Raw genomic sequence first — 23,482 nt, 5'->3', positions numbered from 1 at the left:
TGCAACTGGGGGTACCACATAGTTAGATGGAAAGTGAAGTCGCTCAGTCGTGTCCGACTCTTTGTGACCCCATGGTCTGTAGCCGGCCAATCTCCTCAGTCCATGGGATTTTCCAGGCAAGAGTAGTGGAGTGGGTTGCCATTTCCTTCTCCAGGGGATCTTCCCAACCCAGAGATCGAACCCGGGTCTCCCGCATTGCAGGCAGACACTTTACCGTCTGAGCCACCAGAGAAGCCCTGGTTAGATGGAAGTTACTACTAAAATCCAAACTCTTCAGTTGCCAGGTGGTCCTAGGAAGATTTACAATGCTAGATAGATGGATAACACAATCTGCATGAAGCAATGGTGAATGTTTTATTTAATTAAGATTGAATGGATAACAGTAAGAAAGCAGGGAGGAGTGGTGAGACTGAAGTTTAATTAGGCAGCTCCTAGAGCAACCTCGGAGAAGGCGATGGCACCCCACTCCAGTATTCTTGCCTGGAAAATCCCATGGACAGAGGTGGGCTGCGGTCCATGGGGTTGCTACAAGTCGGGCATGACTGAGCGATTTCACTTTCACTTTTCACTTTCCTGCATTGGAGAAGGAAATGGCAACCCACTCCAGTGTTCTTGCCTGGAGAATCCCAGGGACGGGGGAGCCTGATGGGCTTCCATCTATGGGGTCGCACAGAGTCGGACACGACTGAAGCGACTTAGCAGCAGCAGCAGAGCAACCTAAGGGCTTCTCTGGTGGCTCAGCGGGAGAGGGAGAGGGTGGGATGATTTGGGAGAATGGCATTGAAATATGTATAATATCATATATGAAACGAGTCGCCAGTCCAGGTTCGATGCACAATACTGGATGCTTGGAGCTGGTGCACTGGGACGACCCAGAGGGATGGTATGGGGAGGGAGGAAGGAGGAGGGTTCAGGATGGGGAACACATGTATAACTGTGGCGCATTCATTTCGATATATGGCAAAACCAATACAATATTGTAAAGTTAAAAAATAAAATAAAATTAAAAATTTTTTTAAAATGTAAAAAAAAAAAAAAAAAAAGAATATGCCTGCAGTGCAGGAGCCGCAGGAGATATAGATTCGACACCTGAGTTAGAATGATCCCCTGGAGGAGGGCATGGCAACCTACTCCAGTACTCTTGCCTGGAGAATCTTGTGGATAGAGGAGCCTGAGGCGGGCTAGAGTCCACCAGGTCACAAAGAGTCAGACACAACTAAAGCGAAAAAGCGACTTAGCATGCACACAGAGTAATCTAGAGGAGAGACAGTAAAGCCAAAGATAAAAGGTCTAGATGTAAAGGGCATGTGGAAATAAAGACAAAAGGCATACTTTTATGAAACTAGTAAGTAAGCAGATGTCTTCAAGACTTTGAGGTTGAGCCACTAAAAGGAAAATGATGCCTTTAATGAAAATAATTAACAAGGGAGCAATTTAAGAAAAATTAGTTCCATTTTGGGTGTATTTTCAAGGGTTCCTGTGGGACTTAAAAAAAAACCATGGTAAGATCTACAAAGGAAATGCAAAACGTGCCATGCATGTTTAGAGAAAGTAGATATTTTATTAAATATTGAATATGCATATGTATATGGTCATGTGTATTTACTACATTACATATAGTATTGTCTCTTAATTTTCAAAATAGCCCTGGGACATAGATGGAAATAGTCCCCCTTTACAGATAGAAAAGTTGTATGTCTGAAAGTTGAAGTGACCTATTTACTAACTGTTATTTATTTTTGGCTGTGCTGGGTCTTTGCAGGCTGTGCAGCCTTTTCTCCAGTTGCCCCCAGTGGGGCTACTCTCTGGTTGTGGTGCATGGCCTTCTCATCGTGGCGGCTTCTCCTGTTGTGGAGCAAGGGCTCTAGGTCACCCAGGCTTCAGTCGTTGCAGTTGTCAGGCTCTAAAGCACAGGCTCAGGAGTTGTGGCACACACGCTTAGTGGCTCTGCAGCAAGTGGGATCTCCCCAGGCAAGGGATGGAACTTGTGTCTCCTGTATTGGCAGGTGAATTCTTATCCACTGGACCACCAGGAAGCCCTAAATACCTTTTAATTAGTATGATGTTGCTCTAGAATCTGACTCCAGTTTCCTCATGCCTAATGCTCTTCTTTCGGAGAAGGCAATGGCACCCCACTCCAGTACTTTTGCCTGGAAAATCCCACGGATGGAGGAGCCTGGTAGGCTGCAGTCCATGGGGTCACTAGAGTCGGACACGACTGAGCGACTTCACTTTCACTTTTCACTTTCTTGCATTGGAGAAGGAAATGGCAACCCACTCCAGTGTTCTTGCCTGGAGAATCCCAGGGACGGGGGAGCCTGGTGGGCTGCCGTCTATGGGGTCGCACAGAGTCGGACACGACTGAAGCGACTTAGCAGCAGCAGCAGCAATACTCTTCTTTAGACTCTACAGCTAACCCACAGAGGAGATATAAAATACTCCTCTTAGACAGAGTAACTGATGGTTGTGATTTTTAATATCTAGAATCTTTCTAATATCAAAGGTATTACATTTATCCTGTGTAGCTCCAGAGGACAGGTTTATGATTAATTCCACTTAACTAATATATATATATTGCAGTCTATTAGGTCCTATGCTGTGCCACGGGGTTTTCATCCAGGATGTCACCAAGCCGTGTAAATTAAAACAGCAACGTGTGTTTTTATTTCAAATAACTGCAATTTTCAGCTCTAGAGTTTCTTTTTTTTAATTTATTTTTAATTGGAGGCAAATTGCTTTACAATTTTCTGTTGGTTTCTGCCACACAACAACGTGAATCAGCCATCAGCAGTTGGAGAATGTCTATTTCTTTTTTGTTTTATTTTAGTTTTTCTGCTGAGATTATAATTGCATTTATTGGTTGCCTATTTTCCTTCACTTCATGGAACATAGTTATAATAGCTGGTTTAAAATCCTTATGTGCTGAGGTGGAATCAAAACGGTAAAGTAAGAAGACCCTGAGCATACCTCCCCCCCAAAAAACACATCAAAACTACAAATACATATAGAATAACTCTTACCGATAATGACCTGAAGACTAGCAGAATGGCTCTTCTGCAACCAAGGCTGTACAGAAACCCACACGGAGTCTGGCAGGAGGAGAAGGGAAGCAATCTAGTCAAGACCCACTCCCATAACAAGTGAACCATAGAAGCAGGGGACATGGGCTCAGTGATCCTCCGTGGGGATGGAGGGGTTCAAGCCACATATTAAGCAACCCAGACCTAGGATCCAACACCCAGAAGACAAGCCCACATATATGGCTTGAAAAACAAGAGGGGCTTATCAGAGGGCTATGAGAAACTGACACTGCTCTTAAAGAGCTTGTGCACAAATTTGGATATTCTCAATCCCAGTGAGGAGGCAGCAGATAGGAAACCTCTTGGTGCTCTGGCCAACCTGCCAGGAAGACTCCAGCACATCCCTCAGCCCACACCAGACTCCTGCTCCAGCACCGCTCCCGACTAAAGAGGCTACCATTGCCCATGCACGTGAGCATTCACCAGGGAAGGAGCAGAGCCAGGTCAGGACCCAGCCCTGCCTCTAGCCAGACAGAGAGTGCAATTGCCAGTGCATGCTGCACCGTGGAAAAAGTGGAGATGGTTCAGCAAGGCCCTGCCGCCAGCCAGCGTGGAGACTGCAGTTGTTAGCAGGCACATGCGTATGCGCAAGAAGCAGAACCAGCCCAGGTCCTGGCCGATCCTTGAGCAAGGGTGAAAACCGCAATAACAATAACGCACATGCATGCATGCACCAGGGATGGAGCAGAGACACCTCAGTGGTGCTGCTCCAACCCCTCCGCTCAACCCCACTATATCCGAAGTACCCACACCAGGGTAGAAAGCAGAAACCAGCACAGAACCACCCACATCTCTGTCTTCCCAGCTCTGTCCACTCAGCTGTGCTAGTTGCCATTCCTGCGTGGTCAAATGGAGTCTGAGCATCAAAGACCACATGTTCCAAATCATATTACATCCCTTATTAAAGGATCAGTTTACTAATTAACTTTTGCCCATGGTAGAAAAAAAAATTAAAGCAGATTTTTCGGCATAGAATTATGTGGTTATTTTATTCAATACAATGGAATAATGTGTTTAAACCATTAAATTACTGATTTAAGGGTGTATCATGCCAGCACTTCCAGCACACACATGAACTGGTTGTCCACTTCTCTAAAGAGACTCCAGTTAAGTTAGTCGCTTGTTCATGTCTGACTTTTTGCAACCCATGGACTGTAGCCCACTAGGCTCCTCTGTCCATGGGATTCTCCAGGCAAGAATACTGGAGTGGACTGACATTCCCTTCTCCAGGGGATCTTCCACACTCAGGGATCAAACCTGAGTTTCCTGCATTGCAGGCAGATCCTTTTACCATCTGAACCACGAGGGAAGCTCCACTTTCTAAAGAGACTCCCAGAATAACCCATATTCCCAGGTCACCCATGTTTGGTGTTGCTTTATTCTCTGTATCCTTAATTAGGTGAACTTGGAGAAGATGGACTAGTAAGTGACCATTTCTAAAAGAAAGGAGAGATGTCACTTGCTGGGTGTCATTTCAGCTTCCATGTGCCCCATAGATCTGCTTATGCAACTTACGCATGAACAGGCTGCTGATTACCTGCCATGATAAGGCATCCCAGCTTCTCACCCCTGCTCTCTCCAAAACAAAAGAGGGATAAATAGGACAAGTGGGTCGACACCAACTTAGCCTCACCTGGACTAGGATGATCAAGTCTAGAAAACAAGATAGTAAGGTACTCTCTGAGTCGAGAGTGGTTCAACTCATCTGGCCTTTTTCATGGTGCAGGAGGCCTCTGTCAGCACCTCCAGGAAAGGTTACAGAAAAAAATCACAACAGTAAACATACTTGGTTTCTTTGCCAGCGAAAGGAATGTTAGGATCCTGTTGGGCCCACAGAGGTGTCACAGACAGGTCCCTCATGCTTTAGCACCGCCCCCCTCTCTTTTTTATTCTGCCTGTACCACACAGCACATGGGGTCCCAGTTCCCCAACCAGGGATGAGATGGAACCCTTGGCCCCTGCGTTAGAAGCTTGGCGTCTTAACTACTGGACCACCAGGGAAGTCCTGCCTTAGCCTCTCTTGAACCAGTATACAGCAGGGACACATCAGTGGGTTCTCAGTTCTCGTGGCTTCTCAGAACCACACAGAATTAATTAACTTCAGTTTAACAGATCTTGAGATCAATCTAACCTACAGCTAAGAATGTGAAAGTCACTCAGTCGTGTCTAACTCTTTGCAACCACATGGACTATACAGTCCACGGAATTCTCCAGGCCAGAATACTGGAGTGGGTAGCCTTTCCCTTCTCCAGGGGATCTTCCCAACCCAGGAATCGAACCCAGGTCTCTCGCATTTCAGGCAGATTCTTTACCAGCTGAGCCACAAGGGAAGCCCACAGACCATAATATGTTCCTGCAATTTCATCATCGTCCCTGGAGTATGAAATTGCAAGAACACATTTTCCGTGGGGCAAACACGAGCAGAAAATTCTGAAATAAATAGAAAAGGGATGCTCTGATGCTATGTGCTTCTTAGGCTCTATGTGGTATTCTGTGAATGCAGATTTCTGGGATGTCATATACTGGTATGATTATAACCTCAACCCAGAGCTATTGTCTTTCATTCTCAGAACGGACAAAAATTAAAAGTTCTCTAATACTGTGAGACCAAAGAGAAAATTTGAGCAGATGAAGCAATAGCAACAATCATTATTTAACACACCCAGAGCATGAAGCAAATTTCCTCTTCTGCCTTTAAAAGCAGTTTTTGTCATCTTCTGATGATCCACTGTAGGAGAGATGCGTGTGAAGCAAATAGAAGCCTGCCAGTAACACCCTCAGTGATTGGCAACAACAGCCAGGTAAGGATTAGAAAAGAAACACGACTCCATGTTGCTCCTTTTTTCTCCCCCTTTCTCCTCTGTCTGTCCTACCCTATGGTCATTTGGGAACTTCTCTCTCACAAACAGTCCTGAAACAACAATGATATGCTGCTTTAGTGGACAAAAGGGGCAGACACCTGGGTCCTTAATCTTACAAGCTGAAAGTCATCATGCTATAAGAACAAAGCACGGGAATCAATGGCAACTTCTCTCCACAAATAATTCAAGATGATCCTGTTAACCTCCAGCCTCTGCAGGAAACACACATGTACCCACCCACACATATGCACAAACACACAAACATACACACTCATGCTCACACACCACATTAAGGCATTAAAAGGACATGGCTCCAGTAAGACAAGTTTCTCTGCTATTCATGGAATCTCCATCAAAGAGTGGCTGCATATATACTGCATTGTCTCCATTTTATAGATTTTTATGGTTTGCTTTAGGGGAAATTAATTTATTAATTGATTTATTTTTCAGTTAATTAATTTTAATTAATTAAATTTTCAGTAAGTGGTATGGTCACTGAGTGGTTCAAACCTCAAAATATGCTAAAATATACACATGAAAGGGTTTCCCTGGTGGCTCAGATGGTAAAGACTCCACCTGCAATGCAGGAGACCCAGGTTCAATTCCTGAGTCAGGAAGATCCCTGGAGAATGGAATGGCAACCCATTCTAGTATTCTTGCCTGGAGAACCCCTTGGACAGAGGAGCCTGGAGGGCTATAATCCATGGGGTCGCAAAGAGTCGGACACGACTGAGTGACTAACACACACACATGAACAGTCCCTCCCTCCCCTGTGTCTTACTCATGCAATTCCCAGACCTCCAGCAAGTAGTTACTCTTATTGGTGTCTTGTTTATTCTTCTAGAGACTTTTAACAAACATACTAGTCAACCACTTACTACTGCTTATTTATTATCTATTTACATATTATTTCTAGAAGTGGGATGAAACTATTTATATTTGGAACCACAATGAGAATGAGTTTGAGGTGTGTCCTAATCACTCTAATCCCCCCACCACCACCACCCAATTCTCTCAGTTTTTAACCTTATATCTTTTACTCCACTCCTCCCTAGATGCTTCTCTTTTTTTATATACTTTTAAAATTTTTTATGATTTATTTTCGACTGCTCTGAGTCTTCGTTGCTGCACATGGGCTTTCTCTAGTTGCAGTGTGGGGACTTCTCATTACAGTGGCTTCTCTTGCTAGGGAGCATGGGTTCCAGGGTGTTCGGGCTCAGTAGCTGTGGCATGTGGGCTTAGCTGCTTCCCACATTAAGGTTGGAACCCATATCCCCTGTACCAGCAAGTGATTTCTAACCACCGGCCCACCAAGGAAGTCCTCCCCGGATGTTTCTTTCCTTATCGATGGGGAACCTGGACTCTTTAAATTTCATTTTCATTCTCAAACTTGAACCTGAGTCCAGAAGGCATTCAAGTTAAATTCACCAAGAGTGCCTTTGCTTGTTTGACATCTTTATATCTCTGTAACCATAATGTTTCCTACATATTCCTATGGCCAGTACTTTATTTAATCACAGCTAAGGATGAAACCAGTAACAGAAAGGTTCAGGCTGCTCCCTATGACTGATATTACCTCTCTACAATCTCCCTTTCCATTCTTTCTACTCTTTGGTGTTTATTTATTCACATGATGGGTACTTACTAAGTACCTATTTGTACTAGGCTCAGGACTAATGTTAGAGTCCAAAGAGGAACAAGATAGACATCTCTGCCTACTCTCAGTGGTGCTCACAGTAGAATGAAAGACAGAGAGAGGTAAATAGATGGTCACAATCCAGAGCGACACATGCTGTGATGGGGGAGGCACCGGGCCAGGAGGGACTCGGTGAGCCTGAGTTTTTTGTGTGAGGGTAAGGAGGGAAGATTTCCTGGTGGCTGAATTGGTAAAGAATGCCTGTAATGCAGGAGATGCAAGCCTGATCCCTGGGTTGGGAAGAGCCCCTGGAGAAGGAAATGGCAACCCACTCCAGTATTCTTGCCTGGAAAATTCCATGGACAGAGGAGTCTGGTGGGTTACAGTCCATGGGGTCGCAAGAGTCAGACACAACTTAGCAACTAAACCACCCACCCAAGGAGGGAAAGCTTCCTAGCAGAACTAACATTTAAGCCGAGATCTGAAGTTTGGCATGTCTGATGAATGAGAGCGAGAAGACTACTCCAGCCCAAGAAAATAAGATGGGCAAAAGTCCAAAGTGAGACTGCATCTGGGTCTTTTAAAAAATTCAAAGTATAATTGGTACATAAGATGTGGAGTGCAGGAGGGAGGTTCATGATAACTGGAAACATCTATAATAAATACCAGTGGAGTCAAGGGACTTCAGGCCATGTTAACAAGTTTAGAGTCTATCCTGAGAGTAAAGAGGAGCCCCTGAAGGATTTCTCAGCTGGAGCAATAAAATCAGCTATGATGTGTTGAAAGCTCAATCTCTCAGTTGTGAGAACAGATGGCTGGTGGGTTTGCCTTGAGGCAAGGAGAACAACTGCCAAAATCTAAATAACAAATGTTACTGTCCTCGATGATGGTAGTGGCAGCTGGGCCTGAGGGAAGTGCGTAAATAGAGATAAATAGGTAAATTTCAGCTATATTGAGAAAATAAAATTACCACGATTTGATGGTACCTGAATGCAGACAGGGAGGAAGGAAAATGGGTCAGTAATGATACCCAGGTTTCTGGCCAAATGAGCTGTGTGGATAGTGGTGATAATGATTTCAGTATTGTTGTTTAGTCGCTTTCAGTATTAGATGTGCTTTTTTACCAATTCCCAAACCCGTTCTCCAGCAGCTATTCTTTTTGAAGCACTGGGAACATACGTTAAATACTTTTCTGACTCATGAAATCCCAGGATGGATTATCATAATGTCCACACGAATACCACAAGAGTTAAGCAAACTAACATGTCCAGCCTACTCCCCCAGATATATGTACTGGATTGAAAAGTGAAAGTGTTAGTCATTCAGTCATGTCCAACTTTGCAAACCCATGGACTGTAGCCAGCCAGGCTCCTCTGTCCATGGAATTCTCCAGGCAAGAATACAGGATTGGATTGCCATGCCCTTCTCCAAGGGTCGATCTCGACCCACGGATCGAACCAGGGTCTCTCTCTGCATTGCGGGCAGATTCATTACCGTCTGAGCCACCAGGAAAGCCCATATTGGATTAACACTTATATAATAAAGTTTTTTCAAAAACCTCTTCTCCCATTGCAGACAAATCTTCAGTTTTCCATGGCACCAAGCACAAGCATTTGCAAACAGTCAGCTGAACTAGATGCAACTGGTATTTCTGCAGGTGGCATCACCAATTCAATGGACATGAACTTGGGCAAACTCCAGGAGATAGTGAGGGATAGGGAGGCCTGGCAGGCTATGGTCCATGGGGTAGCACAGAGTCAGACACAACTTGGTGATTGAACAACAAGCAGTTAAATATTGGAGATTTTATATGATTCAACCCCACCCTAGAATATCAACGCTGGAATATCTCATAATTTTCAGAGCTCACAATCCAGGGCTTACCAATCTCATTCAATTAACTCTACTTTCTGCTTACAGACAAATGGAATGGGAAAACTTGACCAGTGTCTCAGAATTTTTCCTTCTGGGACTCTCCCAACAGCCAGAGCAGCAGTGGCCCCTCTTTGGTCTGTTCCTGTCCATGTACCTGGTCACAGTGACGGGGAACCTCCTCATCATTCTGGCCATCACTGCCCATGCTCAACTCCACACTCCTATGTTCTTCTTCCTGGCCAACCTCTCCCTCACTGATATCTGCTTTGTTTCTACCACAATCCCCAAGACGCTGGCAAATATATGGGCCCAGAATCAGGTCATCTCCTACACAGGGTGTCTATCACAACTGTATTTTTTCTTGATGTTTGGGATGCTGGAGGCATCCCTCTTGGCTGTCATGGCCTATGACCGCTACGTGGCCATATGCTACCCACTCCATTACATCATGGTCATGAGCCCTGGCCTCTGTGGCTTCCTAGTGTCTGCATCCTGGGTCACGAACGCCCTCCACTCCCTCCTACACACACTCTTGATGAGCAGCCTGTCCTTCTGTGCACACCAAGAGATTGCACACTTCTTCTGCGACATCAACCCCCTTCTGAGTCTGTCCTGCACAGACCCCTTCATCAATGAACTGGTGATCTTCACTGTAGGGGGTCTTATGGGTCTGGTTTGCGTACTTTGCCTGGTTATCTCTTATGCATACATTTTCTCCACAATCCTGAAGATCCCCTCAGCTCAGGGGAAGTGGAAAGCCTTTTCCACCTGCAGCTCTCACCTCTCTGTGGTCTCTCTATACTTTGGGAGTTCCTTTTGTGTTTACTTCAGCCCCCTCTCCAACCACTTGGCACAGAAGGATGCAGTTGCATCAGTGATGTACACGGTGGTAACTCCAATGCTAAATCCCTTTATCTATAGTTTGAGGAACAGAGACATTAAGTCTTCCCTAAAAAAGCTAATGTGGGCTAGGAAAATTCAGTCCTTTTAGTGGGAATGACTTCACATCTAATATGAGGGTTCCTACCCAATTACATTCACCACAATTAAGCAGGGAAGAATGAGAAAGGGAGAAAAAGTGGGGAATCTCACTTCTAAGACCTGTGATCTGAAATTGAAATATTCATGCCTAAGCTACAAGAAACATTAGAACAAACCCATTATCAGGGCAATATCATCAGCTTAAGTTCTTACGATCATAATGTTCTAGAATTATAGCCATCCAGTTGTATGATATCATAAAGGATGTGCTTGAATCTTTTGAAACCACATGAGATAGTGCACGGCCAAAATAAGGGAATATTTGGTTGTACTAGTGTATGTAGCCAAGAATAAACTCCAGGAAAATATAACTTTTTCCTGCTATCACTGGGACCTTGGTGACTTGGACCCCTACCAATAGCATTTTAACTCTGAGACTCCCCATGTCTGTGACACCCCTAGGCTGAAAGAACAGACACTGGGACTGGGAAGGGTCTGATGGGATGGAATCTTTAGCTAGACCTACTACAACATTTTACCAGGCATCCAAATCCCCATCCCTCCTAACACCTTAAATTTCACTTGAAAACTTCATTTTTATCTTTGGGGAAAATTTTGCAAGTCAATTTCACCCTTGCATCACTTGGCATAATGCCTGGCACCATTAAAATGTGTTAAATCCCACTGGCATAGTTGCAATCATAACGTTAGGGATCAGGAAAGAATGATTTTATGACTATTTCAAATCTCTCACCTGAATGATTGAAACCCCTCCTAGATATTCTCCAGTCCCCAGTTTCTCCTCACTCCATCCATTCTGTACACCACAGTCAGATGAATCTTCATAGAATATGATTATATCATCACAACCCTATTAGAAAACTCAAATGGTTTTATGCTTCCTACAGAATAAAGTTCAAATGATTTACCCAAGCATTAGGTCTACCATCACCAGTTCACATGACCCACAGAGAGCCCACATTGTTCTGTATTCAACTCAAGCCAATATCTGCATTATGCTGATTGTTATTGATGGTTACCAAAAAGCTAAGTCAGTAAACATTGGAGCAAATATACATGCAGTAGGTGCCCCAAGACCAGTTAGATTCTATAAGAAAATGAAAAGTTACTACAGGGTGATATTTTTCATTCTCTTTAGGTACCTGGCTGTAAGCGTCCATAACATAGATTGTGATTTCTGTTGATAATATGTTTTCCAGTGGAAGTCAGTTGTTGATAGCTTGTGCGTGCATGCTAAGTCACTTCAGTCATGTCCGACTCCTTGTGACCCTATGGACTGTAGCCCACCTGGCTCCTCTGTCCATGGGATTCTCCAGGCAAGAATACTGAAATGGGTAGCCATTCCCTTCTCCAGGGGGTCTTCCTGACCCAAGGATCGAACCCGTGTCCCTTACATCTCCTGCACTGGCAGGCGGGTTCTTTACCACTAGCACTGCCTGGGAAGCCCCTGTTGATAGCTCACCTACTCCCTATTCACCTGAGAGTAAGTTCCCACACTATCTTCTGTCAATAAAATATAGTATAGCAAAGTGGTAGACAGCACTAGCTCCAGAGTTAGACAAGCAAGTTCAAAGCTTAGTTTGCCACTTGTAAGCTGTGTGACTCTAGGAAGTTCCTTAACCTTTCAGAGCAAGTATAACTTACCTCGTTGTGTTGTCAGGAAGTTTGAATGTGGTACTGTCTGTAAAGCATGGTTTGTAACGAATTAGATATGAATGCAACCATGTACTTCCTAGAATATAGTATATTTTCAATAAATGTTAGCTATTGTAGTAGTAGTTCTTGTTAAAATGAAAGGTGAGCAAGCATCAGATTATGTGAATTCACTCTCAAGCACTGCTGCTAAGGACTGCCTATGGCCTGCACTGTGAAACCAGAAGGCATCCTATCATTCTTGCGGAGAACATCGTGGGATTTAATGCAGGATTTCTCACTTACTGGGATTCACATGCGGGGAAGATTTCTGTCTACCTTTGAAATCATGCTTGTCCTGGTAGTTCAGACGGTTAAGAATCTGCCTGCAATGCAGGACACCTAGGTTCAGTCCCTGAGTCAGGAAGAGCCCCTGGAGAAGGGAATGGCTACCCACTTGGGGTGCTTAAATTTAAGGTGAAATTTTACCTAAATACACAGGTTTGCACCGTCCCATATTCCCACCTAATTCATTGACAGTTGTGCATCTTTGACTGTTTAAATTAACATTCACTAGTATTTTTAGTGCTACCTTTTAACTTAAATTATATGTTACTCTTTCACACTGACATTTTGTATGTGAATTTTCATGTAACAACAGTTTTCATGTTTGAATTATAATTCATAATTATATCTTTTGAGGTGTGTCAACACACTCTTACACCATAGTTTTGTCAAAGATTGTATAGTTTTGTCAAAGATTTGTTTTACTGTGCTATTTGAAGATTAACTCACATCTTTGAATATGAAAAAAAGATCATTTCAACAAACATTACTTTATTGTGTGGTTTATTCTCCTAGCCTAGAGTCCTAAAAATAAATACATCCACATATACTTATTACTTGTTTTAAAGCTCATATTCTATACTGCCAAATTGCTACCAAATAAAACTGTTTCTGCAAGATCTCACCAATACTGCTTCACTATTGTTATTCATTCTACTAGCTTAATAAATATTGTTCAGTCGCTAAGTCGTAGCAGATTCTTTGCGACCCCATGCACTGCAGGGCCCCAGGCTTCCCTATCCGTCACCATGTCCCTGAGTTTGCTTAAATTCACACCCATTGAGTTGGTGATGCTATCCAACCATCTCATCCTGTTATCCCTTTCTCTTACAGCAAAATAAAATCATTGGTAGAGTTCCTAAAAATGGAAAATTATTTCTGTCATCTATGATTATAGCAAATCTTCTGCATTGCCACTTCTTACCCACAAAAATATTTAATAAGTAGACATTTGTAAATGAAGCATATGGTTCCTTTCGACGTCACAAAAGTTCAGGGCCATTTTCAGAATTTATGTCCCATGGCGAAGCATGTAGCCTAGTCATGTTTGCACAGAACAATGATTACCTTACTTTTTTCTCTTCTCCTATTACCTTTTCCCACTCTCCCCATGCCTCAGCTTTATCATGTAACTATCCCAAGCCTTTAGCCTTTAGGGGATACAGATTTGACATTTGTTCTTCTCACTTGGCTGCCTCATGGATAAACCGTTTCTCTGCTGCAAACCATGGAATCACAGGATTTGGCTTGCTGTAAATCAGGCAAACGAATCTGGTTCAGTAAGATGTGAAAACAACCTGTGTCTGCTGATGCATGAATGGATTAAGATATTGTGGTATAAACACACAACGGAATATTAGTTGGCTTTAAAACAGGAGCTCCTGCCATTGTGACAAAACATGGATCAACCTGAAGGATATCATGCTAGATGAAATAAGCCAGACACAGAAATAAAAATACTGCATGATCTCACTTACATACAGACTCTAAAAAAGTTAAATTCATAGAAGTAGAAAGCAGAATCATCGCTACCAGGGTTGGGAGATGCGGGTAAGAGGACATGTTTTCTTTTTTTTTTTTTTAATTTTATTTTTAAACTTTACAATATTGTATTAGTTTTGCCAAATATCAAAATGAATCTGCCACAGGTATACCTGTGTTCCCCATCCTGAACCCTCCTCCCTCCTCCTTCCCCATACCCTCCCTCTGGGTTGTCCCAGTGCACCAGCCCCAAGCATCCAGTATCGTGCATCAAACCTGGACTGGCGACTCGTTTCATACATGATATTATACATGTTTCAATGCCATTCTCCCAAATCTCCCCACCCTCTCCCTCTCCCACAGAGTCCATAAGACTGATCTATACATCTGTGTCTCTTTTGCTGTCTCGTACACAGGGTTATTGTTACCATCTTTCTAAATTCCATATATATGCGTTAGTATACTGTATTGGTGTTTTTCTTTCTGGCTTACTTCACTCTGTATAATAGGTTCCAGTTTCATCCATCTCATTAGAACTGATTCAAATGTATTCTTTTTAATGGCTGAGTAATACTCCATTGTGTATATGTACCACAGCTTTCTTATCCATTCATCTGCTGATGGTCATCTAGGTTGCTTCCATGTCCTGGCTATTATAAACAGTGCTGTGATTTATCAGAGAAATGCAAATCAAAATCACTATGAGGTACCATTTCACGCCAGTCAGAATAGCTGCAATCCAAAAGTCTACAAGCAATAAATGCTGGAGAGGGTGTGGAGAAAAGGGAACTCTCTTACACTGTTGGTGGGAATGCAAATTAGTACAGCCACTATGGAGAACAGTGTGGAGATTCCTTAAAAAACTGGAAATACAACTGCCTTATGATCTAGGACATGTTTTCAAAGAGCCCAAAGTTGTAGTCAGGTAGGATTAGTAAAGTCTAGAGATTTAATTACAGCATAGTTAATAATACTGTATTATATACTGGAACTTTGCTAAGAGAGTAGACCTCAAGTGCTCTCATCATGAAAGAAAATGCTGGAGATAGAGATGTTAATTAGCTTGATTGTAGTAATCATTTCAGTATGTACATGTATATCAAAACATCATTTGTACACCTTAAATACATACAATTTAAATTTAATAAAAGGCAATGAATACACAAAAATAATTCTAGCAAAAGATTTGGGAGCTGTTTACTCAGAAGAATGCAAAGTGTTATTGAAATAAATAATAAAGAAGTGGAGAAATACACCATGTCTAAGACTTAGAGGACTCAATATTGCAAAGAAACCCATTCTCTTCCTAATTAATCTAGTTTCAATGCAATACAATTCAAAATCCTAGCCAGTCTTTTTTTAGAGAAATTAACCAGCCAAAATGGAAATGGAAATTGAGAGTCAAAAATAGGCAAAGAAATACTAAAGAAAACTAAAGAATTTAAACCATGTAACAATGCCATTAAAAGATACAGTAATTAATGAGTGGAGTATTGACGCAAGGATAAACAACTGAGAAATGGAACAGAATAGAGTCCAGAAACAGATTCACAGAGGTGCAGTCATCTGACTAATGGGAAATACAGCAGGAAAAAGATGGTCATTTCAACAAATGGGACTGGATTAGTTAGATATCAATATTTGTGGGGAGAACATATCTTCTTGACCTCTACCTCACCCGGTATCATAACCAACACTAGATTAATGGGAGATCTAAAGGTTAAAGGGAAAGCAATAAATAGTTCAGGAGTAAAATATAGGAGACCATTATTAAAGATTTAGCGAAGATTTCTTAGAAAAGGTACAAAAAGGAATAAAGATAAAATGATAAATTAACCTATACTGACATTAAAATCTTCTCTTTCCATCATTAACTGAGTAAAAACCAGTTGTATTCTTACTACAACGTTTCATGAATTCATAGCTGCAACATATAATTACAAATCAACCTAAAAATATCCATAGAAAAATGGGCTAAAGGCCTGAAAAGAGAATTTACACAACAAAATATACATATTAAAATAGTAACCATATGAAAAGACACTTGACTTCAGTAGTCATCAAGGAAATGCAAATTTAAAACATACATACTAACACTACACACAGACTAAAACAGCTTAAATAAAAGGATGGGAAAATGTCAGATAATTAGGAACAACTGGAACTCTCATATACTGTGAAAGGGGAGGAAGACTGGCACAAGAACTTGGGGAAACTGCCTAGAACTATCTACTAAAATTAGATATATGACAGACAAGAGTATAAACAACATACATTCATTGATATAAAGTATAAAATGGGTAAAACTAAATTATACTGCTAGGAGTGATTACTCATGCAGGAATAATGACAAGATAATATGAGGGGTATTACAGAGTGTGGAAAATGTGTTTGTTATGTGAGGACTGGTTACTCATATTTTTCAGTTTGTAAAAATTCCTGCCGAAATTTTCAGATTTGGTTTCATTTCATAAGCTTTGCAAAAGTCAATGTTGACTGTGTCTGATTATCATACCACCTGGAGTCCTTTTCTGTCTTTCATCTGCTGGTTCTTATCTTTGATACCTCATTTCCTTGTGTATCTGCTTCTCTTTGGTCTTGTGCTTGATATTCTGTTTGAAAAAATTCTTCAGAGAAATAATTTGAAGGCTACAGTGACTTTATTTTCCTCTAAACATGGGTTTTTTTCCATTACTTTTACTTAGTATTTGGAGTCACTAGCAATGTGGGCTTATGAGTGTGTGCTCAGTCACGTCTGACTGTTTGTGATGCTATGGACTGAAGCCCGCCAGGCTCCTCTGTCCATGGGATTTCCCAGGCAAGAATACTGGAATGGGTTGCCATGCCAGATCCAAGGGATCTTCCCAACCCAGGGATCGAATCCGGGCTTCCTGCATTGCAGGCGAATTCTTTACTATCTGAGCCACCAGGAAATATGGGCTCATTCCGATTCAAATTTCATACTTAAGACTTTCCATTCCCCTGGTGACTCAAAGCCAGGAAGGAGCACATGCTGGATGTCTTCTTTAACTCTGGTGTATTCTTAAACTTCTAGGAACCCTTTTAAGAAGGCTTCCTAAAAGGAAGACTTCCCCATATGGAACTTGTTTATTCCTTGTAAATAAAATTCATTTCCCAAGACCTTTTCTTATAGATATTAACACTGGAGCAATTATCCAGGTTCATCTCAACAAACTGTCATGGGACTGCTTCCCCAAGGCCTCGTCAAAACTGATGGTAGCGTGCTCCTAGTACACTCCTTTTTCTTTGAGTGTGAGACTGAAGCGTCATGTCTCAGATTATCATCCTCATCAGGGCATCCACAGCCTTCCATTCTGTCTCCTCTCTCATAGGGACAGAAGATCCAGGCACTAATACCTTCTTCCCATCTTTAGCCAGTAGGACAAGTCACTAAGGCCTATTGACAAAGCAGTGTCTTAGGGTCCTCTGTGTCCTGACTGAATTTTCATCCTATGTAGGAGGAAACTGGAGGCAGCAGAACCAAGAGACTCTGAGAGCCACACGAACAGAGAGTAAGGTATGGACATCACAAGCTCATGTTGTCTCTTTTCTACTTTCCCTATCTTCTCTCTTCTCCAGTTTCTCTGTCTCAAAAACACAGTCACAAAATTGCAAGAGCATTCATACAATCCAATTCCTTAGTATTTAAAGATAATATAAAATGTTATCTAATTCTTATAGCATGCTATAAAATGCTGTCACCTGCCTTGCTGCACCTGCTTCTCAAACTTGCAAGAAAGTCCTCATGGACGAGATGAAGTGGCTCTGGGAAGATGTAGAACTGCCTATCTGCGTGATTAACTGGGTCTTCCCAGGTGGCACTAGTGGGTAAAGAACCTGCCTGCCAACGTAGGAGACATAAGAGACACAGGTTCCATCCCTGGGTTTGGAAGATTCCCTGGAGGAGAGCATGGCAACCCACTCCAGTATTCTTGCCTGGAGAATCCCCATGGACAGAGGGGCCTGGCTGGCTACTGGCCATGGGGTCGCAAAGAGTCAGACACAACTGAGCGACTAAGCACAGCACAGCACAACAGTAATACGAGAATTTTGTAGCATAAGATTCTTCAACTTAGGCTTTCCAATGGCTAAGCAGGTGAAGAATCCACCTGCAATGCAGGAAACACAGGAGACACGGGTTCAATCCCGGGTCAGGAAGATTCCCTGGAAGAAGAAATGGCAACCCACTGTAGTATTCTTACCTGAAAAATCCCATGGACAGAGAGGCCTGGAAGGCTATAGTCCAAAGGGTCACAAAGAGTCGGACATGACTGAGCTACTAAGCACACAGCATGCATCCTTCAATTTACCTGACCACAGTACTACAATGCCAAGAATATTTCTTTCTGGAAAAATACAGTATTCCAACATGTTTAGTAAATAAGCAAAATGAAACTGTGTCAAAACTATTTTACTTTAAGCAAATCTTACAATGACCACTGTACAGAAAATTATGACATGAAAAATTTAACAAGCAGAAACTAAAACTAAATGTTTAAATGGTTTATTTTTCCATATAATTATAAAATGAACAATGATATTGTGAAATTCTGTTGTATTAAATTAAATAATTGGGCATCAAATCTTTTAGAGATTTTTGAGGATCTTTAGGATTTAGCAAAAATTCTGTGCTTCAAACAGAGACAAGCATTCATATGTCTGTTACCACATGAGAATACAGGCAAATAATACCACTCAATTCACCATATTTGTTTGTGTTGTTGATGAAAAGTTTGATCATTCCTCAGAAATTTTGGCTAAGACTCTCCTAACAGGTTCAATATCAAGATATTAGTTGAAAATACGTTGGGGGAAAGAAAAGCTTCATATTTTTAATGTGAGATGGTTGAAATTACTGGCTACAAATTGTATTCTGGCCATATTGGTAATAATATCAAACATTTTAAAAAATAAAATCCAAAGTGGCAATATTTTGCATGACACTGAATATGAGTTTACTTTTTGAAGTGATTTTTCAATGCTAAAAAGTAAAAAATGAAGCCCATCACAGAACAGTGATTAATATCATAAGTTGAATGTGTTCCCCAAAACTGAACTGGTCATCCAACACTCTACTTAATAACTTGGATACACAAGATGGTGGCCTTGGGTACTGCATGGAGGTTAGGCATCATGGGGCCAAAAAGTCTTTGGAAATGTTTAAAGAAAATGAGTTACTCATGTGAGGCAAAAGAAAATATTTTAACTTTAATATTTGCAAAGCTTTGATTAAATACACGGCCTTGGTTTGACACTGAAAATCATGTAACCACTCTGAATATTTCTCTGCAAAGGCATCCACAAATAATTAAACAAATAAATAATTCAATTGACTGATTCCTTTTTCTTAAACTGTGTCTTTGCAAACTTAATTTGGCAAAGAATAATGCAAGCTAATTGCTAAAATGCATTTACAGAAATGAAAGTAATAACCTGTCTAGATATCTAAAATTATAGAGTTGAAGAATGAATTATTTTAAAAGATTTCTTTATTACCAATTATATGACAATAAAATAATATTATGTGTTATATGAACATTTTAGCTCACCTCTCTCAATAGGATGGTGTAAATAAAGAGCAAAAAAAAACATTAATGATATAGTGCAATGTAATATTGAAAATATATAGCAACCTCAGATTATCAAAATTCTATTTATATCATCAGAAAAGCAACTCTAAATATAAAAATGCTTGTGCAAAAATTTGACCTATATTCAAAGACCTATATTCATTTGCAAACAGCTCTTATCTATTATTAAACAGGAAAAAAAAACTCTAAATATCACTCCTGGTTATTAGACCCAAGTCTGAATTTTCTACTAGGTAATTCAAGAGAAAACAAACGATGTCACACTAGTCAGAAAGAAAACTGCCAGATTTTGTTTCTAAATCAAAGGAGTAATAAGATACAATAATATATTTCATGATTAAATATTTCTATTTTCAATTAGAATGTATTCAATATGAAAGTTATATCATCTCTAGTAGCATAGATTTTTGAGTTATGGTAGAGGTATATATACTCCATGTATTCATAAAATAAAATATCTTTGACCATATCCCTGCAGTTGAGTTTTCTTAAATCTGATACACTTTACACTCATCATATTTCTTGCTTGGCTCCCAGGAATACAATTTACAACTTCTGTTCTATAATTTCTGGTTTTGTATGAAGAAAATAGCAATTCAATGCCTCAATAAGAAATATGAAGAGGACATGAAAAATCAGCTTGATTGATTGACAAGTGATTGGAACTGGACAGAATCCACCGTTACAACGGAAGGGAGTAAGATTCTATAGTCTGAAGATGCAGTATTGTATGGTCATGGAGATCTAGAGCTGTGTAGCCAAACCACCTGTGTTCAGATCTTAACTCCACCACTTACTTCTTATGTGATGTTGGACAGTAAATTAATGTTTCTAACACTTTGTCTGTAAAGAGGAAAATAATAGGAGCAACATCATAGAGGTGGTAGATTAATAGATGGGAAAAGTGCGTGACACATAAAAAAAAAAACACTCAGTAAGTGTTTTCTATTTATTATCTCTCTTAAAGGAAGGTTGCTCTGATCTGGTCCCAAAAAGTAATATTAAGAATAAAATGCTGTAAGTATATGCATGGAGATAAGGTAGTAACAAATGCTTTTAATCATGGTGATAAAAGTGAAGGTGTATCAGAAATAGAGAACTCCAGGAGTCTCTGTGCTTCTGTGAGCCAGAAAGCGTACATTTCATTCTTTCTTCATTTGCGAGCATCATTAAGGATTTTTGAGCAGGAAGAAAGCAATGATTTCAGTGATGCTTGAAAAGCTAATTCCTGAATTGACGTGGGTAGTAAACATTCTGCACAAAAAATATATAAATCTTATTTTCAAACATGAATCCCACCTGGGAAGAGGAAAATAAAGATGCAGAGCAGATGGTTTCCTGACCTCAATTCCACTTCAAACAAAGCTTCCTGGTCATCATATTTTCATATTAGCCTTTATTGTGGGGTTTTGCTTGAATAAAAAGGTTAATGGCTTTAAAACTGAAAAAAGAAAGCTACTGATTTAGAGTAATACTCCACTGGCAACATTATCATAACCACTGAATTAAATAGTGTAAAAATCCCAATTGTTACCATTTTAGAGAGAAAGATATTTCTTTTTCCAAAAGACTCTTCCAAGGGCTCTTTTCATGTCTCTGTTCTTCAGGCTGTATACGAAGGGGTTCAGTATGGGGGTCACCACAGTGTACATCACGGCCATCACGGTCTCCTCAACAGTAGAATTATTAGTTGATGGGCACAAGTAGAGGCCAATAATTGTCCCATAGAAGAGAGACACCATGGAGATGTGGGAGCCACAGGTGGAGAAGGCCTTGTGGATACCCCTGGCAGAAGGAACTTTGAGGATGGAGGAGACAATTCGTGCATAGGACATGATGATGAATAGAAATGGGATCACGAGAATGAGTCCTCCCATGAAAAGTATCACCAACCCGTTGACTCGAGTATCAGAGCAGGACACCTTCAACAAAGTAGATGTGTCACTGAAAAAGTGAGGAATCACATTGTCAGTGCAGAAGGACAGCCGGGCCATGAGCACGGTGTGCAACATGGCATGGGCAGCGGTCAGCACCCAGGACAGCGCCAGCAGGGCGAGACACAGCCTGGGGCTCATGATGGCGGTGTTGTGCAGGGGGAAGCAGATGGCGATGTAGTGGTCATAGGCCATGGCCACAAGCAGGAAGCTCTCAAGAACTCCAAAAAACAGTATAAATACCTCTGGGCCAGACAGCCTGCTAGGGGATGGACAGGACTTGGCTCTTCACATTCTGCAACAGCTTAGGCATTGTGACAGAGGAGAAGCAGAGGTCAGAGAAAGACAGGTTACTGAGAAACAAATACATGGGTGTGTGGAGGTGGGGGTCCAGTAAAATCAGGAGCATTATGAGGAGGTTCCCCAGGATGGTGGTAACATACATGGCCAGGAACAGAGCATAGAACAGGTTTTGATGCTCTGGCTGGATAGGCAGGCCCAGAAGGAGGAACTCTGAGATGATGGTTTGGTTCCTCTTTGTCATTTGATAACTCGATTATTTATAAAAAGTCACAGACCTTAAATCCAGATATAAAAAATAAATAATGCGTATAGCATGTGGCTTATTGTCAAATGGTGGATGACTGAGAATTTAGGCACAGGCGGCCGGTGATGCTACTGAAACTCCCCCTTCAAAGTCTGCAATAACATTCATGTCTCTAAATTCAATAACATATCCCATTCAGTACTAATGATCACTTTTCCCTTTGTAGGACTCTCTCATCTCTTGGCCATGGTGATACCTCATGCTCCTGTTTTATTCTGGCTTCCATAACAACACCTTCTTCACACAGTCATTAGAGAAGTCTTTGTGCCAAGTCATCCTTTGAATATTGGGGATCCTCAGTGTATTGTCCTTCTACTCTTATTCAGCCCACAGCATTCTTCCGAGCTACAGACCTGGGTGCTCAACTCCCTGATGACCATCTTATTTGCATGTTTCACCTTCACTCCAAGACAAATCTTCCCGAGATTAGGCTTGTTGTTTCTTCAGTCCCATATGTGCTTCACTCCCAATGTTCTCTACCTCAGTGATTGACAGTACCACCTACAAGATATACAAGCCAGACCTGAGAGCCATCCTTGACTTCTCCCTCTCCTCATCTCTCCTTGTTCATTTACTATGTTTCCAGTCCCGCTTTCTGAACATTTCTCATATATGCCCTTCTTGACATCCTACAGCCACCATTTAGCTCAGTTACTATTCTCACCTAAACAATGTCAACAAATTTGGACTCTCTCTACTTTCACTTCCCTATAATGCATTGACATTATCCAGAATCATTCTTTTTATAACTCAAACATTTCCATGTCACTATTCTAACTGAAGAGTTTCCCCTTTCCACTAACACAAAGACCTTATTTTATCAGGGTTGACATGGTCCACAAGACCTTTATTTCATCAGAGCAATGAGCTCATGGCCAACCCTCTCTCTACTCCAAGTAGACCAGGTATCTCTCATTTTCTCAAAGGCAGACTACTTTTGCCCATCATGGCACATCATGCTTTCATTACCTGAATGCGTGCTATCCCCATCCCACTCCATTCCTTCTCCTAGGAAATCGTCTTCCAGATCATTTAACATGGATTATTTGCTCTTTGATAGATGCTAAAGATAAAAAAAAGTTCTACTTTGTTCACTGATGAACCTTAACATCTAGGACAATGAGAAGTACAAAAAGAAAACTTTCAGGCCATCCAAGAGATCACTGAATTGTTTCGACACCAAAAATACGGAAGGTAGAAACATCCACTGACAGCCTTTCCAAATTACAGCTCCCTTATCTAAGTCATTTGCATTGATTTCCAAATACTGTACTGTAGACTGTCTAGAATTTCTCTCCCCAGGTTAGAAAACCAACCCATCTCAAGCTATCTTATTATGTGGCTTAACACTAATGTACCCAAGCAAGGCTGTCATTTTTTCCTTAAAATTCAGCCCACACAATGTCAATATTGATG

The 23,482-nt window shown here is 41.2% G+C and overlaps 1 protein-coding gene and 1 pseudogene across 1 annotated transcript; one reads left to right on the top strand and one right to left on the bottom strand.

Moving 5' to 3' along the window:
* The first annotated feature begins 9,486 nt into the window (after positions 1–9,486).
* On the top strand, positions 9,487–10,443 carry LOC109573212 (olfactory receptor 1G1-like). Its single transcript, XM_019980389.2, has one exon. It carries the CDS (start codon positions 9,502–9,504, stop codon positions 10,441–10,443), a length of 942 nt encoding a protein of 313 aa, XP_019835948.2. The 5' UTR covers positions 9,487–9,501.
* Positions 10,444–19,479: 9,036 nt separating this feature from the next.
* Positions 19,480–23,001, bottom strand: LOC139177756 (olfactory receptor 1468-like; annotated as a pseudogene).
* Between the last annotated feature and the right edge of the window lie 481 nt (positions 23,002–23,482).

The sequence above is a fragment of the Bos indicus genome, chromosome 19, assembly GCF_029378745.1.
Source record: "Bos indicus isolate NIAB-ARS_2022 breed Sahiwal x Tharparkar chromosome 19, NIAB-ARS_B.indTharparkar_mat_pri_1.0, whole genome shotgun sequence".
NCBI classification, from domain to species: Eukaryota; Metazoa; Chordata; class Mammalia; order Artiodactyla; family Bovidae; genus Bos; species Bos indicus.
The sequence above is the reverse complement of the archived record's forward strand: the minus strand, read 5'-3'. Positions and strand labels throughout refer to the sequence as shown.